We start from the raw sequence: 17985 nt of genomic DNA, 5'->3' as shown, positions 1-17985 counted from the left end.
GTGCGAGGCCTCTGGGAACTCTCAGTTGACCCATCACTTTGCAACACTCTTGGAGGGGTCATTGAACCAGCTCTGAACCCAAACAACGGTCCTGCCCTCCAGGTCTTTCTTTCTCATCCCTCAAGGCTGGAAGATGCCTCAGTGAGAGTCAGGGGAATGTTTCCAGCTATTCCCTACCCACCCACTAGGGTTTAGTTTCTATACCCTCTCCTCATTCCTGCCACTAGAGCATTCAGGCCATCTTCTTTGCTTCCACTCCTGAGTGGTGCCTGTACATTGGTGGCACAGCTGCATGCCCAATGCCCAACTATAACAACAGAGGCAGAGAAAGGCAATGTGAGCACCCCAGGACCCCCAACCCTGAGAATATTCAGCAGCCCACATGTAAGTGCTGTCCCCACAAGGAGGGCTTTGAGTCTGGGACACGGGTCCTGAGCTGCATATGAACAGTGGGAGCTAAGCCTCTCTACCTGGTACCCACACATGTATCTCAGCTGATGAGGCCACAGGCTCTGGGCCTGGTGATCAGGGTTAGAGCCATTCCCCACTTCCACCTCTGGTATCACAAGGCTGCAGTGGGGACTTTGGGGCAGTCACCAGTGCGGCTTCCGATGGTAGTCTTCTACAGCCACAATGGTTCCTCTGCCACACCGTCTGCCTGCATGAGCATGCCAATGTAGGCACAGGCCTGGGAGACACCCCCCCAACATGTGGCCCACTTGTGCCAGTACCCCCTAGAATACCACAACGCCCTCCTCACCTTCCTGGGGACGCTGGGCCTGGTGATCCCCCAGCACCTAGCCCAGCTCTGACAGGGCCTCTGGGCTCCAGCTTATCACTAGGGTAGGTGCCAACTGCCCAGCAGACAAGGGGCAGAGACAAGATGGCAGAGGTATTGAGACCTCTTGATTTATTCAGATTATTTAATATACAATGACGTAACTGTGACCCCAAAGTGTGCAAAGTTAAAGCCTTCGACTGCAGCTGAGAGGAGAGGGCAGGAATGGTACACCCGGGGACGGCGGTGAGTCAGGAATGATGGGCAGCCTCCTCCCCAGGGCCAGGGGCAGGGGCAGGGGGAGTGGCCTGAGGAGCAGGGCCCGGGGAGTCCAGGGCCAGGGGAAGGGGGCAGAGACCTCCCTCTGGCCTAGGTCAGGAGCCCAGAAGTGCCACATGGCTGAGGGGGCGACAGCCCAGGAAGGGGCCAGAGGCAGGGCCAGGAGAGCACCATTTCTGGGATGGAGGTTAGGGAGGGAGGTGCCCTACAGAAGCCAGGAGGGGCCACCTGCCCCAGGGGTGGGCGCCAGGCCGGAGCAGGCTGCAGCGAGAAAGACCTGAGGCAGGCACAGGGCCTGAGAGCCCAGGCTGGCTAGGCTCAGGGGGACTGAAGAAGGGGGAACCCGGGGTGGGGGGATGCCCCCAGGGCAGCTGAGCCCCAGGAGCAGTCCTGACTCTGCAGGGGATGGCCAGGAGGGGCCGCAGACCCTCAGGGGCGCCCCTCCTCTCTCCCTGGAAAGGAACTGGGGAATCCGTAGTGCAAATCTATGGACCACTCAGTTATGGAGGGAGGCTGTGCTCAAAGGGGCACCCTGCGGCGCACCCCCTCCACTGCCCTGGCTTCCACCTCCATCCTCAGTACAGCCGCTTCTCGTAACTGTGGGGACAAGGCAAGAGGGAAGCCAAGAGTGAGTGTCTGGACCTGCTCCCTTCCCAGATCCCCTCACCCTTAGGCCTTGGGATGCCAGGGCATCCCCACATGGGGTGCAAGAGGGGGAAAGAGCAGGCCCCGTGCCTCTGTCTTCCCCAGGCCATGGCTCCTGAGAGAACCATGCCAGGTGCAGAGATAGCCATGCTCCCTCTGGCCACAGCCACAGCTGAGTAGGCTGTGCCCAATGCTGGGGGTGGAGACGCAGCTAAAGAAGACACAGTCCATCCTCACAGAGCAAGCTCAGACCAAGCTGAACCTCTGCTGCCATGTCTCCACCCCAGTCCTGCACACACACTGGCCAAGGCCCCTTGTGGTCATTGGGTTCAGTCCAAGACAGGGAGACCTCAGGCCTGCGGTTGGGGACATCTCTCTGCACCCCAGAAGGGACCGTTTCCACTGGACGAGGGGCCACTGTTGGCTGCCCCAGCTCGGTGCCAGTCCTGGGGTCCGCATCCCATGATTACACCCCAGTGCCACCCCCGACCCAACGGCCCCCGCCCCCAGCCCAGGTCCCACCCAGACTGCCCCTGCTCTACTCTACGCTTGGCCCGGGCAGCGCAGTTACTTACACGGCAGAAAGGTATAGCTATGGGAGGATGGGGCAGAAAGAGACACAAGTTAGATGCCCGCCTATGCCTGGGGGGACAGGCCCTCTCGACCAGGGCGGGGACGCATGCCTGCAACTACTGCTGCCAACTAGCACTGCCCCGCCCAACGGTCGCCCCAGCGCTGGCCCTGGCATGTGTCTCTCTGCCCTTTTCCCCGCCAGAGGGCTCATGCCCCCAGCCTCCACCTCCTGCCTGACGCTGCCACCAGCAAGAGCCCAGCACCTCCAGCCCCTGCCACCAGCCACCAAGCTTCTGAGCAAGCAAGGGACTGGGAGCCCAGGAGGGGGGCTAGCAGCCACATCTCCCATGCCCTGCTCGGGGAGCTGCCCGAGGGGAGGGGAGGGGCCTGCCTGCATGGGGTCCAAAGGGCAGGGTCTAAGGGTGGGCTAGGCCCTGTAGGGCAGGGTGATGGGGTCATCCTGCAGAAGCATCCATTCCTGGTGCAGAGGGTCCACGGGTTCCCTGAAACCTCGGCTTGGCCTCTGAACCATGGCCCCACCTGCCCAACCCAAGTGCCAGCCAGCTGGGGCAAGGAGGCCACCACACTTACGAGTGCAGGCCATGGACGCCACCCTCAATCTGGGCCGACATGGTCCGCTTCTCGAACTTGAGCTCTCCTGAGTACATCATGGACCTGCAGGCAGGTCAGTGGAGCACGTTAGGGACATGGAGGACAGAGGGGAAGCAGGGTCTTCCCCTCACCTGTGCCCCCACTCCCACCCCAGTCACAGTACTCACCGCAGGACAGACAGGCTACGGGCACCGATATCCTGGCAGCCATGCTGGATACCTGCTATGAGGTAGGGCACGAACTTCTGAATGGAGCCTTTGTCCTGGATGGAGCCCGAAACACCCTGTGCGATCTTCACCTTATCCCCCTCACTGCGTGGAGGGCAAAGAGATTGAGCCAAGCAGCCCATGGCTCGGGGGAGCCCACGCCACCTCTTGAGGGTACCAGCACAGGGGATACCACCAGGAGCCCCCCATCCCCCAAGCTGCCACTCCCTGGCCGCAGTGTAAAAAAGCATGGGTTCGGAGTCAGATGGCCCAGGTACTATCCCATGTCTGCTACTTGTACCCTGTGCCTCAGTTTCCAGAACTATCATATGGAGAGTAGGTACCATCTTGGGAAATCAAAGGCTGTGTGGATGCTGAAGGGTTGTGGGCTGGTCTGCCCGGGGCTGGGGTTCAGAAGCAGGGCACCTGAAGTATCGTTTCTGGCTGCTGCTGCTCTTCTCCATGGCATCCAAGGAGCCCATGCCCCGGTATTTCTTGAGCCTCACCCCATCCGAGAAGAAGTACTCGCCAGGGGCCTCCGTGGTGGCGGCGAGCAGGGAGCCCATCATCACTGTGGTGGTTGAGGGGTCAGTGCCTCCAGCCCCATAGACCTCCTACTGCCCTTACCCAGCTCCCAACCCCCCTCCAGCCTGCCCCACCCCAAGCAGACCCCCTTACCTGTGGAGGCTCCAAGGGCCAGGGCCTTGACCACGTGCCCCACGGTCTGGATGCCACCATCAGCTATGACCGGCACCCCGAAGCGCCGGGCATACTCGGCCACCTTGTACACAGCAGTGCCCTGGGGCCGACCACATGCCATCACTGCAGGAGGGCACACAAGTCTGAGGTGGGGAGAGGCTCGTCTCCTTGTGTCCCACCTCCTCTTGGGAAAAGGGACGGGGCTGGATGATACTTCTGAGGCCCAGGATAGGCAGCAGTATATAACACTAGGGGGCATGTCACTCCGGGTACCTGGCCCACTCCACCCAGAACAGTACCATGCAGGATTTTGCCAGGTGTGTGTGTGTGTGTGTGTGTGTGGTCAGTACTAGCCTTCAGAGTATCAGAGTATAGCATCCCTACCCCCAGACTGGTGCACTTGGGTCTGGGGGAGGGGTGGCAGTCCCCAGACTCAACCTCTCTCTCAATCTCTTATTTGCAAAGCCTGTTACCAAGGTTAGGTACTCATAGCTCCTCTGGGATACTGGTTTGCGTTTCCTTGACTTTAATAGTTCACAGTTTTTTTTTTTTTTTTTTTTTTTTTTTTTTTTTTTTTTTTTAATTTTTATTTATTTATGATAGTCACAGAGAGAGAGAGAGAGGCAGAGACATAGGCAGAGGGAGAAGCAGGCTCCATGCACCGGGAGCCCGATGTGGGATTCGATCCTGGGTCTCCAGAATCGCGCCCTGGGCCAAAGGCAGGCGCCAAACCGCTGCGCCACCCAGGGATCCCCAGTTCACAGTTTTTAAGTATGAGATTTTAAGTGGGAATTCTAAGGAACTAGCACTTATCTAGGGATGGAGGGAAAGCTGGATAAAATGGAGAAGAAGTTTTCTCTGGAAGCACCTGTGGTTTGTTTTGTCCTTATTGCCTCTCAAGAGTTAGAACAGTGCCTGACACACAACAGGTGCTCAATTAATATACGGTAAGTCACTGAGTGAAGGCCCACGTTTTACCATGGTGGTCAGCTAAGGTGAACCATAGATATTTAAAAGCAGAGGCTCTGAAGACCAAAAAGAGGAGATGTTTTGGGCAGAGAAGACCAAATGGGTCACTCTAGTGAGGGAGAAATGACCCCCACTAGAGGATCCAGAAATGTCCCCTCAGGCCAAGCCAGGACCCACAAGTCAGACACCAGCCTCCAGGGAGCACCCCTCAAGCATACGAGGATGCACACCAGGGTCTCCCACCCCTCCACTTCATGTTCAGGAATGCACCCTGCAAAAGGGCTTTGTGACTGAGAGGACCCCCCCACCCTCACTATTGCCACACAGTGATAACGTTGTATGTCCTTACACATTCAGGGACATGCTATCTCCACATCTTAAGTATCTTCCTTGTCACAAAGCTTATCCAAACTCTGAGCTGGCTTCCAACAAGCCCCTCAGGGAAGTATTCACACCAGCCTTGGGCCTCCAGATTGGGCCTTCTTGACCAGAATCTGAGAAGTAGGCTGGCATACTTGCAAAATTCAAAGTTACCTTATATCAGCCTTTCCCAAGTCAGTGGGTCAGATAGGCAGAGCTTGAGCCCAGGTCACCCCTGAACCCATCATCCTGGGAAAGAGACTGTGCAGCGAGCATTCAGCATGCGTCTGTGGAACAAGAGTGGGGCCCCAGAGCCTGTGGAGGCCCAGTGGGGTGTTCTTGTTGGCATTACTCTCCTGACACCTACCTTCTTGGGTGATGCAGATAGAGCCGCAGCCCATGCCCACACGTAGCCCGTCCACACCAGCATCAATCAAGTTCTTGGCCTGAGCTGCTGTCACCACTAGGGGTGGGGAAGAGGGTTTGGAGGAGCAGGGAAAGAGGAACAGTGTGAGGATAGGATGCCCTTTCCTTGCCCTGGGGCTGCCTGGGACCCCAGTCTAGCCTCCTCGACCCACAGTAACCAAGCCCGTTCAGTCAGCCCTCTTCCCCACATAGGAGTAATGCCATCACCTAGGAATGCTGAGGACAGTTTCCTCTGTTATGCAGTGCGGGGCCAAGGACAGGGGGTGACGGGGGACCCTGCACTCACCATTCCCCCCAATCACCTGGAGGTGGGGGTATTTCTGCTTGATGTAGTGCACCATGGCGATCTGATACACAGAGTTCCCTTGGGAGGAGTCCTGTGAGAAAGGAGACAGAAACATTCAGACTTTCATGGCCAACAGTCCTTGATGGGGGAAGAGGGGATCATGAGCAGATAAACTCCTGATATGGTATGAAAAACGTTATGAGAAAGCTCTTTTTTTTTCCCCAGAGAAAACACTTGACAACTCTCAGCCAACTGAGTCTCGAAGAGGCTTCTTTCCCCAAAAAGTTTGAGCACCACCAGTTTGTAGTCTCAGAGCAGACAAAGCCCCGTTATACCCACTGTATGGACTGGTCCTTGCAGCAAGATCTTGCCAGGGGCCATAGCCTGTTCCCACCAACTCACTACAGATGAAATTACTTAATTTTTGTCAACCCTGGTTTCTTCATCTGACAGGTGGGGGTGGTATTGTACCTCAGGGAACTGTTGTGAGGGTCAAATGAGTTTATCCACATAAAGGTCTGAGTGCAGAACCAGGCAAGCGGGGGGTGGGGGTGGGGTGCTCGAAGAATGTGAGCTCTAAGTATTAGGGTGCCTCGGGCCTCCCAAAAGGCCCACAATTTTCTCTGAGCTGTCAGAGTACCCATGACCCTCCTAATTCCAATTTCAGGCTTATTTAGAAGCAAACCCAGGTCTTCCTAAGCCTCTCGTCTCCTGAACCACCCTGCTCCAGGACGGTGCCCATACCAGCACTATGACATCGGCGCCTGCCTGGGTGAGCAGGTCCAGGCGGTATTTGTCATCCTCCCGGGTACCCACAGCCGCCCCACACAGCAGCTGCTTGTGGGAATCCTTGGAAGCCAGAGGGTAATCCCTGTTCTTCTTCAAGTCAGTGCGGGCAATGATGGCCACCAGCTCATCACGATCGTTGACAATGGGCAGCTTCCCTGATGAGGAATGCAGAGGTTAGGTGAAGGAACAGGCCTCTGGGGCTGGAGTGAGAGTCCCAAAAGTCAGGACCAAACAGACCAAGCCTGAAGATCCCACTGAAGTACCCAAACTAGCCACTAGGTGACAGCACCCACCCAGGAAATGCTCCTAGGCACCTGGCCGTCTTCCCAAAGAACAGGAAGCAAAGAAACCTCTCAACCAAGTGGGTTCCGGAGCTCTTCCTGCCCTGTGGCCTAACCAAGCTGGGTGGGCGGCCCCTGAGCACTGGCAGCCTTTCACCTGCTAGGCCACAGGCCACAGTGGTCGAAAACTCCTAGCCGGGGCACAAATGTGAGGCAGGGAGGAACATGCACCCTTTCCAGTACCACCCCCAGGAAACAATCCAGTCTGAGCCAGGGAAGCATTTCCCAGTGTCTCCTCTATTGTGTCAGTGGCCCCAATGTAAAATACATTTAACTGCAGGATTTCTCAAGGTCTTTGATAAGCTGACATACAATTTTTTTTATGGAATATGGGGCATAGAAAGCATGTTTCAGCAGTTTTGTTCTTGTTTTTGTTTTGTGATGAGCATTACACAGGACTAGCTTTATGGGAAGACATAGTGTGAAGATGCTGAATAGGGGACAGGTTTTCCTAAGCCAAGGAAAGGACCTCAGGATTCATACTCCAACCTGGGATTATTCAAAACTTCCCCAAGGCCCGGGCATCAGGCAGTCTGGTTGCTGGAACAGCCTACAAAGCTCTGAAGGAACAGGGGGCCTGGGGTGCAGGGGGACAGATTGGGATGGGGGAGGAGTATTGCAATTTCTGCGCACTCCGGGTACCTTTCTTGCTGCGCTGCAGGATCTCATTTGCCTCTTTCAACGTTACACCCGCCGGAGCCACCACCAGCTCATTCCGCGGAGTCATCACCTGTGGAGCCAGGAACATTTGCCTGCAGGTTGGCAGGTGAGAGAGAAGGGAGCCGGGCCTCCCTCTGGTCCCTGGTCACAGGCACCAGCCTGAGGCCCCAGGATGTGAGGCCCTCCCTCTGCCCCCACCACACTTTCCCTGCCCTGCAAGTACCTCACTAAGGAGGGTGGTGTGGTCCTTCTCAGCAAGAAAGTCAATGTCTCGGGAGGTTACGATGCCCACCAGCTTGCTCCCCATGGTGCCTGTCTCAGTGATGGGGATGCCGGAAAAGCCGTGCCGAATCTTGGCTTCCAACACATCGCCCACAGTGTGTGAGGGGCTTAGCACCACGGGGTCCGTGATGAAGCCCTGTTCAAATTTCTGTGGGTAGAGACAGGCTTCTTTCAGAAAAGCTGAAAGAAGGCTGGAGGTGGTTTACAGCCATGCCACAGGGGAGCCAGGACTCTCAATGGGAAGAGAGGGCCAGTGGGCAAACGAGGGCTGAGCCCCATGTCCCCAATGTGGGAAAGGGCAGACAAGACCCCACAGCAGTCAGCCAGAGCATGGCAAAGCAGGGGGCAGCCAGGTCGCATCTTCTTTCTGGGGAACAGGCCTCGTACTTGCCTTGACCTTCCGCACCTCGTTGGCCTGGAACTCCGGAGTGCAGTTGTGGTGAATGAAACCAATACCGCCCATCAGCTAGAGTGAAAGGGAAGTGTGATCAGAGCCAGGGGCCAACCATTTTGCTCTGCGAACCCCACTCCTGAATCCAGCCCCCATTTGGTCCCCATCTACCCCCAGAGTCTTCCCAACACTGGTGACTGACTCACAGCCATAGCAATGGCCATGTCGGCTTCTGTCACAGTGTCCATCGGGGAGGAGATAAGCGGCGTCTTCAGGGTGATCTTCCGAGTCAGGGCTGAGGTCAGGTCCTGAGAACAGAGGCATTGTCTGTGTGAAGAGTTTTACCAATCGCTCCACCAATGTGTACAGAGCCCCTATGGGTCCCCCGCACCAGGACAGGCCTGCAGATACAACAGTGAATGAGGCAGGTGCTATCACTCCTGAAGTTACATTCTACTTGGAAAAAAAGATGACAAACATGTAAAACACTTATGAGATTATTCAGTCAGGATAAAGGCCCCAAGGAAAGACAACAAAGCTAAGTGGCCACGGGAAGGAAGATGTGGTGGTCAGGGGAAGCCTCTTTCTTGGGATATGACAAGTGGGAGCCAATCAAGTCCAAGTCTGAGGGGCTGTCACTGCAGGCAGAGAGGGCTATGTGTGCGAAACCTGCCTCCGTTCCCAATCTTCCTCAGGCGTATTTAAGACAGAAGAAGGCTTTCACAGGAGAGCGAAAGGGGAGGGGCAGGGGCTAAGGGGCAGAGACAGACAGGGGTTAAGGGGGTGAGCAGTAAGGATGTCTAGCCTTGAGGCCATGGAGAGGAGCTTAGATTTGATCCTAAGATGAGAAGCCACTGGAGGGTCTCATGGCAGAAGAGACATGATCTGATTCATGTGGGTTTTTTTTGTTTTTTTTTTTAAGATTTTATTTCTTTGTTTGAGAGAGAAAGAAAGGGCACAAGCCAGGGGGAAGGGCAGAGGCAGAAGCAGGCTCCTCATCGAGCAGGGAGCCTGATGTGGGGCTTGATCCTAGGACCCTGAGATCATGACCTGAGCAGAAGGGAGATGCTTAGCCAACCAAGCCACCCAGGCGTCCCTGACTTATGTTTCAAAGAAGTTGCTCAGGCTCTGATGTGGAGAATAGACTCTATGTGACAAGGCCTGAGGCAGGGAGGCAACAGAGGAGGCTGCCCAACAGGGCCAGGTGGGAAATGCTGTGACCAGGAGAAGGTGTAGAAAGGAGTCTATAGGACATCCAGGAAAGTAAGGAACTAAGGGTCTGCCACTCAGGGGAGAGGTCAGAGCTGCACATATACATTTGGGAGGATCTGCCTCTGAGATTCAGGCCAACAGCTCATGGATCTTAGCCCCCAAAGCACTCACAGATGTTGGTATAGAATTTTTGGAGATCCATAGGCCCCTGAAGCCCGTCCAGAGACCCTGGTTTGGAACCATGGCCCTGCAGTCTAGAAAACTCTGTCTTCTCCTCTCCCATCATGCCACAGGAGAAGAGCCACACAGCCTTCCTGACCTAGGCCATAGGACTGGGAGACCCGGATAGCCAGGATGGTACTTTTCCATCCCTTTCTTCTTCATACCCTGCCCCGGGTCTGGTGCAAAGCCAGAGGGCTTGGTAAATTTCGTTAAACTGAACAGTTGAACCAAGATACCCTGGTTGCCATCACAAGGGACATATCCAGAATAGCCCAAATTTTCCCCCCAAAATCTATCCACATCAGCACTGGCTACGAGGCTAGACATGAGTCTCCCTGAGGGAAGAGTGATCCGGGCACACTCAGGCCCTTTGGTCTTCCGTGAGCATCAGACCCGAATAAGTATCAGTAACAGCAACAAAGGAAACTCTCTAATGTGCAGGAATTCATTGTTGAATAATCTAACTTCTCCATGAAATGACTTATACTCGTCAGCACTCACCCCTCGGCTTCTAGGAATCTGTCATAGGTTAAAAGCATAAAGAACACTGTTCATTCACTTGGCTCATTGCTGAGCCCCTTCAATAAAGTGAGGCACCGTGTTTCCTTGTATTTGTCCAGAACTGAATTCTCACAAATCGTCTTGCCAATTCCTATGCATTACGGACCCATAGACCAGTCTGTCCACCTCATCCAAAGTCTCCATAACTTTACTGGCTTCTGTCATGTCCTTGCTCAGCATTTCAGACAAAATGCAATCCTTCCTGACCGCAGTAATGCAGCTGCCACACCCAACCCCATCCCCTCGCAGGGCCTTTCGGAACCTCACCGCGGCTCTGGCAGTGACAGCCCTCCTGCCCTGTGCCAGGCCCACCACTCAGCACACCCCTGAGTCCCCACAGCTGCTTCTGCCCCATCAGTCTACCCCACTGCACTGTGCCAGTGTCTCTGGCAGCAGTAAAGGCTACATGCCCGAGAAAAGTCTCCCCACCACCCCGCCCTTGAGCAAGAAGTCAGCCTCTTCTACCACATACGGGGTCCTCCTCCCCCAGGTCAGCAGAAGAGGTACTCACCACCTCATCAGCTATGAAGTCTATGAATCCTGGGAGAATCAGGAAGTCGCTGTGAAGACAGAAAAGTGAGCGTTACTGAGTGAGGAGGGGTCCCCAAAAGGGGCAGGGCCTGCCGTGCCAGGCGAGGTAGCCTAGGGGTGGGAAGGGGGGCAGAGACCAGAGCCCTCTGATCCCTGCCATTCCCTGGCCAGGGCTGAAGCACCCTCATGCCCCCCACTAGCATCTTGCTGATTCTAGCCCAGAGACCCAGAGCCAAAGCCAGTGGAAGGTCTGTGGACCTGGGGCGCCACCAAGGCAGCTGGCCTCAAATGTCCATTGCCTTCAGGGCTCAGAGCTCATTGAGGCACATAGGAGTTCCTGTAATGACACACATAGCAGATACAGCGCCTGTCCTTGAAAACTTCTCAATCTTGATAGGTGGAGGCAGTAAGTAAACACAGAATGAACCCAAAAACCATTTAGTAGTGCAGCATGGCATGAGCACCACTAGGCACAGGACGAGCTGCACAGCCCAGGACTGGGGCTGCTGAGTCACATGGGGTTCAGAACAGCATGGAGGGACCCTGGGGGGCTGAGCATGGGGCATGTTCTGACAGAGCAGGCACTTGGAAATGTTTTGAGAGAGCTGCCACTCCACTCCAGTTGGACTGGAGCAACCAACAGACATGACCTGGGATGGGAAAGGGGAGAAAGGGGCTTTACAGTTGTTAGGACCAGGATGCCGGGGCCCTAACCAAGCATGGCAGCTGCCAACACTAGGGTGGGCCATGGTCATGGCAAAGCCCTGAAGGAGACCGTGGGTCTGCGTGGATTTGGCAAAGCAGTGTGCCATAACCCAGGGGCCCCGTGGGCCCAATCTGCCTGAAGTCACGTGGCCTTAACAGACACACCCAAAAGCAAAAGCTCCATACTTTAGGAACACTCCCAACCGGACTAAGCAAAGCAGCAGCCACCCCAGTGCAGGAAGGAAAAGCTGCAGGGTGGGTGGGAGGGGTGGGGTCTTTAACCTGCCAGACCTAGAGAAACTGCTAGGAATTTCCCTAGGGAGTTTACCTAGAAGACTCCAGTGAACAATGTATCAGAGAGATCCTTTCTCCCCATTCATCAAAGACCCTCCAAACAAATAAAGAACCTTAACTGCCCCTGCCCCTCGGTAACCCTTCTGTACAGTGAAGAGGCCTCTGTGGCACACTGAGAAGGAGGAGAAGAATCGCTGGAGTCTGGGTCTCTCAATATTCTCTAGGTATTGCATACACCCCTCACCTGGCCCACACCCCAGCTATGGCCAGGCAAGCCGAACCACTTAGAAATGACTGGGAATCCTGGTGACTAGGGAAACTGCCTGCTGAGCATGAGTGCTTACAGGCAAGGGCAGGGACCGGCAGGAGACAGGGCAGGGATGCTTTTGACTTGCTAGCATCCCCACTCTTCCCAGTCCCAGGTTTTGATGGTCCTTCCTGGCATGGACACAGTCCTGCAGCCAGGGGAGCTAGTGCCAGGCCTGCAGCCCGCAGGACAACTGGCCCAGGGCCCATGGAAATGCAAACTAAGCCAGAGGCAAACAGATAGGTCTCCTCCTTCTCCAAAACCCCCTGTAGGGTGGGCTAGGGGTAGCAGTCACAGAATACTCGTGCCCTGGGGGGCGGGGGGGGGGGGGGCACTAGTGCTAACCTGTGGGCCGGCCGGGGCACACTTGGAAGGAAGGCTGGACAGGTCTGTGGGAAAAAGGAGCCATCCCATCTGCCCAGCTGGGCCTCTCCTGGAGGCAACACCCAAGCAGCTGCCTTAGCTGGACTCCAGGGTCCCTTCTGCCCTCACGTGAGCTGGGAGCCAGAGGGTGTCCTGGACCAAGGTCTGGAAAAAGTCTCTCCATAACTCCCACATCTCCAGTTCCCACCGCCCCGGGGCCCCTCCATGGGGCCAAGACGCCCGGGAGAGGAGGAAGGGGGCAGGCCGGCCCGGGATCCGGCCATAACCGGGGCATGGCACCGAGGGCCCGCGATGTCGCTGTGCCACGTCCGTCTCCGCGCGGGCCTCCTTCCTTCCTTCGCCCAGCCCCCGCCCCCCAAGTGGCTCGAATCGGGCCGGAGAGCGCGGGCGTCACCGGGGCGCGGCGCACGTGCGGGGCCGGGGGGGGGGGGTCGCGGCGCGCGGGGGGTGCGCGGGGCTGGGCCGAGGCCGCGGCGCTTACTTGTAGGTGAGGCCGTCGGCGTTGGCGAAGAGCTGCTGCGCGGTGAGCCCGTCCTCGGGCACGTAGCCGGTGCCGCCGCTGATCAGGTAGTCCGCCATGCTGCCGGGAGACACCGCGGCCCGACATAAACACCCGCGCCGGCCGCCCCGCCGCTGGGGCTGCTGTCGCCGCCGCCGCCGCCGCCGCTGCTGCTGACGCCGCGGCCACGCTGCCGCCGCGGGCCGGGCGGGCCGGGGGCGGGGGCGGGGGCTGCGGCAGCCGCGAGGCGGGCCCGGGGCGCCGCCCTCTCCTCCCGCCCCTCCCCCGGGAGACGGCCGCCTCCGCCCCGCGCCGCACAAAGGCCCGGAGGAGCCGGGCCCGGCCGCCGCCCGCAGTGGCACCTCCGCCCCGCGGGGCCACGGGACCACGGGACCACGGGACCACGCCCCCTCCACCCCGTCGCCCCGCCTCCTAGCCCCCTGCCCGCACCCCAACCCCCCGCGGCGCGCTCCCCGCTGCCCGCTGCCCGCTCCCTCCCAGCCTGGGTGGCCCCAGCCTCGCTTCCCGCAGCCGCCCGGCCCGCGCTGACCTGAGTCTCCCCTTGTCCTACTCCCCACCCCAGGGATACCTCCAACACGGTTTGCCTTCGCCCGAGACCAAGCGCCAGCCCCTGATGGGGACTCGGAGCCCTGTGGGCCTGGTTTGGGCTCACAGCTCCCCAACACACGGGAGTTTGTGGTTGGACCCTCCCAGTACCAAGGCCCCAGTCTCCCCCAACATCATGCCTAGGAGCTGGCATTCTCAGCAATGACATTCCCTGACCTTTGGGCGGCCTTGAAGCCCTCTGCAGTTTACGAGGCATTTTTCATAAATGATCACATTTACTTGACAATCCGCTGGCTGCCAACTATTAGATATCCCCACTTTACAGATGCAAAACCGTCCCTTCCTTCGGAGAGCAAAGCAAGGGAGGACCGGTACTACCTCTGATTCCTGATCCAGTGCTTCAGTTTGTCAGCCCTATCCCCAGCTCAGAAAGTGGTGTATATATATATCTGGGTTTTAACCCCAGAGAGGAAAGTTTGTTTTCATTTGGGAGGGTAGTATGCTGGGAAGGTGAGGGAGGATCACAGGCCTGGCTTAGGCAAGTATGCATACAAATTAGGACACAGGCTGGGGAAGTTTTAAGGATTTCCCAAAGCAGAAGTTTGGTGGCTCTGTGGGCCCAATAAGACCCAGATTTCTACATGGGGGCATTAAGATTTGGCAGCAGCAAACTGATTCACCTGAGGAGAGGTGGGATGGCAGGGGGCCAACCCTTCTCTCTGTGAGACCAGAACTGCTAATGCTACTCCCTGACCAAAAGCTAGAGAGCAGAATCCATCCTGCACCCCAAACTCCACGGTCTCCTCCTCCCTCCTCTTCCTGTGGCCCCACAGCCCACTTCTTGGTTAGGGGAGAGAAAGGCAGGGCAGGGACACAGTCCTCTTCCTGGCAAGGTGGCTTTCTGTGGTGCTCCCTCCCTCCCGCCTCAGCCCTTGGAGGCTGCGTTTGTTTACCTCTCAGCAGTTTGGTGGCAGCCGGGCCCAGGGGAGGCTCCCTGGGATGCCCAGCCTCCCCCAGTGACGCCCCAGGACCCTGCCAGGAAAATACAGACTGTTCCATCTATGTGCAGAGGGGAGGGGGACCTTCCCACAGAATTTGGGCGATGAAGCCCGTGAGGCTACAGTGCTGGAGGAGACTCAGATGTCCAGTGTCCTCTTTCCTCTTACTGTGAGTGATGGGAATATCACAGAACACCCCCACCCCCAACACACACACACAAGCTTCCCTGCCCACCTGGGGACCCCTGAGGAGGGTTCCTGATGGGGGCTTCTGAGGGCACTCTGGCACTGGAAAGTAGGGAGTGGGCCTACTGGAGGTCTCTGCTGAGTAGGGGCTGGAGCCAGCTTGCCAGGGGTGCCTCAGAAGCACTCCTGGTTCCCCAACACTCATGGACTCGGCCTGAGGGGGCCCGTGCCATATGGTGGAGTGAGGGGGCCCTGAGGGGCATAGCATTAGGACCTCTCCCTGGCCATCTGGAGACAGAGCAGTGAGACCAGCCAGAGAAAGAACCCTGGCACATCAAAGGTGTCCTGGGCCACTTCTGCAGCAGTAGGATAGGGGCTGCAGTGGCATTGTAGGCCAAGAGCACAGGTGGTGGGTGGTCTGTGGTCTCTAGGTCTCTAAGGGACCTGCTCTGGCGCACTATCCCCTACAGAATGGGTTAGGAATGGGTAGGGTACTATTCAGGATTCCACCAGAGCTGGGGTGCAGGAGAGCAGCTGGATTCTGACATCTCAGATGACTTTAATGGGACATCTGCCCCAGCCCAGAAATTGGACCTAGGGGAGAAGGCTGCCAGGCTGAGTTCTGGAGAGGGGGGTCACTTTTGCAGTGATGACAGAACTTAGGGCCCTACTCCCCTTCTTCTGCTGCCCCACATCCCCGCCTGCTCTGACCTGTCAGAGCTCCTCATTACTCTAAGCCGCTGGGCTCAGCCCTGGGTTAGGCTGTCCTTTTCCAGAGACGGTTAATCCATCCCCGTGGCTTTCCTCCTCCCTCTTCCTGATCTTCCCCAGCTGCTTCCTCCATGGGGAGGAGACACCGAGGCAACCAGTGGGCCTCCTCAGCCTGAGGAAGGGCTGTTGGTCCCCTGAGGCCCCCCACCTAGCAGCTACGAAGGCAGTGGGGTAGAGAAGCAGGCCGAAGCACCTTCTCCAGGGTAGTGGAGGAGTAGTGCCCAGGCTGGGAGCCAGGGGTTTCTGTCTGGTCTGGAGCCACTCAAAGGGACAAGATTTCAAAACACTTTTGAGGGGAGGGTGGGGGTGGGGTGAAGAGGTAGCAACAATATTGCCCTTGTAGAGCCGGGATGAGGAACATGGCTTGCCTAAGATGGAGCTAGAGAACAAGAACACTAGCCCCAAACCCAGGACACAGGACTTCCCATCCAACCCTGTCCTGTTTGCAGAGCTCTCTAAGCTAGTGATAGCAGATGGAGGTCTCGCCAGCAGGTTGGGAATCTCATTACACCATCTGGCTGGGGCTTGGGTTTTACACAGGTTCTTCCAAGACTGGTGGGGGGTGGGGATGGCCCCTTTGTGTAGAAGTATAGTCTGGAGAAAGAATGCTCCTTTTTTGCAGCCCCGGTCTGAGCTCTGAAATGATCCTTTTGCAGTACCTGCTTGTAACCAAGGCATTGCCTCCATCAAGCCTCCAAGTGCCCCAGCCTGCTCCCTCACCTCATCTGGTCTCTCCCTATCGTCCTGGCCCCTGGGCCCCAGTAGGCGAATTTCTAGGATGGGAGGAAGGATAGGGCTGCTGGAACCTGAGTCAATTCTAGAGAGGCAGCCTGCCAGGGCAGGAGGGGCCAGCGTTCACCCAGCAGCCCCTTAAGCCTTTAAAAGTTCTTACATAAGCCACCAGCCCCTGTGCAGAGCTGCAGGGCTAATTCCCCCCAGACCACCCCCCCCCCCAAACCAGCTTCCAGGTCACCTCCCCAGGCTGCTGAGCACCAACAGATGGGGCAGAGAAAGAAGTCCAAATCCTCTGGACCGGAAGGACAGCGGGATTGTATTTCAAGCTGTGATACAAACCAGAGATTAGCCACTGTCTCCTTTTCAGCCAGTATCCCTGGGGCCCAACCCTCACTCTTCCTCCAGTGACTCTTACAGACCCCAGCAGGCTAAGGGCAGGAGGGGTCCTGAATCTTAGGAGAAACCCTGAGGCGAGCTGCATTAGTAGCCTCATCAGACTTTAGTGAATGGCGAGGAGGGGGCAGTGTCCTCCCCCGGCTCTGAGGAAGCATCCATCTGGACACCTACACCTGCCAGTAAGACTCTGGAGATAGCTCTAGGAGGAAACGGCTAAAGGAGGAGGAAACAAAGTTGGACAGGGACTCCAACAAGCACTGTTTCCACCCCAGGAGTTGCAGCCACTTGGGCCAGGTATCGTCGGGTGTGTAGCCGAGGTCCGAATAGGGCTAAGACTTTCGGGAGCGTCTTGCCGACCTGCTCCCGTATTCGGCGCAGCACCGAACCCTTTGCACAGCGCCTGCCCGCTTCCCCCAACCAAAGCCAGGTGTGTGGCGTCTGCGCCCGGCTTCGGGGGTTTAGGGGTGGAGGAGGTTAGAAGGCAAGGGTGCTGGGGCCTGCCCTTCCCCTCCCCCGCAGCGTCGCCGGGTTCCCGGAGCCGCCGCGCCCGCCCCGGATGCGCCCCGCGCTCTGCCCTGGGCGTCACCTCTCGGGCTCGTAGCCGGCCTGCAGCAGACGGGCGCTGTACCGCTGCGCCGCCGTCTCGTGTCCGGGGTGTTGCCGGGCTCCGGGCTCCGGAACGGCGGCGGCTCCGCCTCCCAGCGGCGGCGGCGGCGGCGGCGGCGGGCGCGGGCCCAACCCCGCTAGCGGAGCTAGCGGCCCCTCCATGCGGAGGCCGCTGCTTGGGCGGGCGGGAGCCTCTCCGCCTGGAGGCTCCCCGGGCCCCCGCTGGGGAGTGAGCGCAGCCGAGTCGGGGGCCGGGAAGGGGCGGGGTTCGGGGCGGGGGCGGGGCACCGAGGGGGGGCGTGGCCCTGGCGCTGCGCTCCGCCCCGCCCCGCCCCGCCGGGGAAGCGGGCGTTCGGGCTCAGCCGGTCCCTGCCGTCCGGGGATGGTGAGGGGATACCGGGAGATGGAGGGGGAACCGCAAGGAACCCCCGCGCCCCATCACCTTCCCCACCGTCCGGACCTTCCAGTTATCTGGTTCCTCCTAAGGAAAGCCGGAGAGGAAAGGAGCGGAGCGTCTCTAAAGACCGATGGCGTGGTCCTTTGGGCGCCTCCTACGGGCCCGCCGCAGACCTACCGCAACTCGGGCGAGACAGGCGGGGGTGATTATCCATCTCCCTTTGCCTGCTGCCCCCTTTACCACCTATTCAATAGATTCCCCTAAACTGCAGAAAAGTAGATTTCCTCAGATTTTAACTGGCACCACCTGAGGAAGGAA

The 17985-nt window shown here is 57.9% G+C and overlaps 1 protein-coding gene across 2 annotated transcripts; it reads right to left on the bottom strand.

The window, feature by feature from the left end:
• Window positions 1-886: 886 nt before the first annotated feature.
• IMPDH1 (inosine monophosphate dehydrogenase 1) lies at window positions 887-17393 on the bottom strand. Of its 2 annotated transcripts, none has more exons than XM_038556603.1 (15): window positions 17251-17392; window positions 12994-13092; window positions 10803-10851; window positions 8503-8604; window positions 8297-8371; window positions 7847-8053; window positions 7606-7693; window positions 6578-6777; window positions 5834-5924; window positions 5489-5584; window positions 3772-3915; window positions 3520-3664; window positions 3055-3198; window positions 2867-2950; window positions 887-1654 (listed from the first exon to the last, which is right to left on the bottom strand). In XM_038556603.1, the coding sequence occupies exons 2-15, from the start codon at window positions 13089-13091 to the stop codon at window positions 1633-1635; spliced, it is 1545 nt and encodes a 514-aa protein (XP_038412531.1). In that variant the 5' UTR covers window position 13092; window positions 17251-17392; the 3' UTR covers window positions 887-1632. The 2 variants fall into 2 exon arrangements, with proteins under 2 accessions (XP_038412531.1, XP_038412530.1); XM_038556602.1 differs by lacking the exon at window positions 887-1654 and adding an exon at window positions 2255-2294 and having other exon boundaries at window positions 17251-17393.
• Window positions 17394-17985: the final 592 nt, after the last annotated feature.

Source organism: Canis lupus, chromosome 14, assembly GCF_011100685.1.
Source record: "Canis lupus familiaris isolate Mischka breed German Shepherd chromosome 14, alternate assembly UU_Cfam_GSD_1.0, whole genome shotgun sequence".
NCBI classification, from domain to species: domain Eukaryota; kingdom Metazoa; phylum Chordata; class Mammalia; order Carnivora; family Canidae; genus Canis; species Canis lupus.
This window is presented reverse-complemented; position numbering and strand designations above follow the sequence as displayed.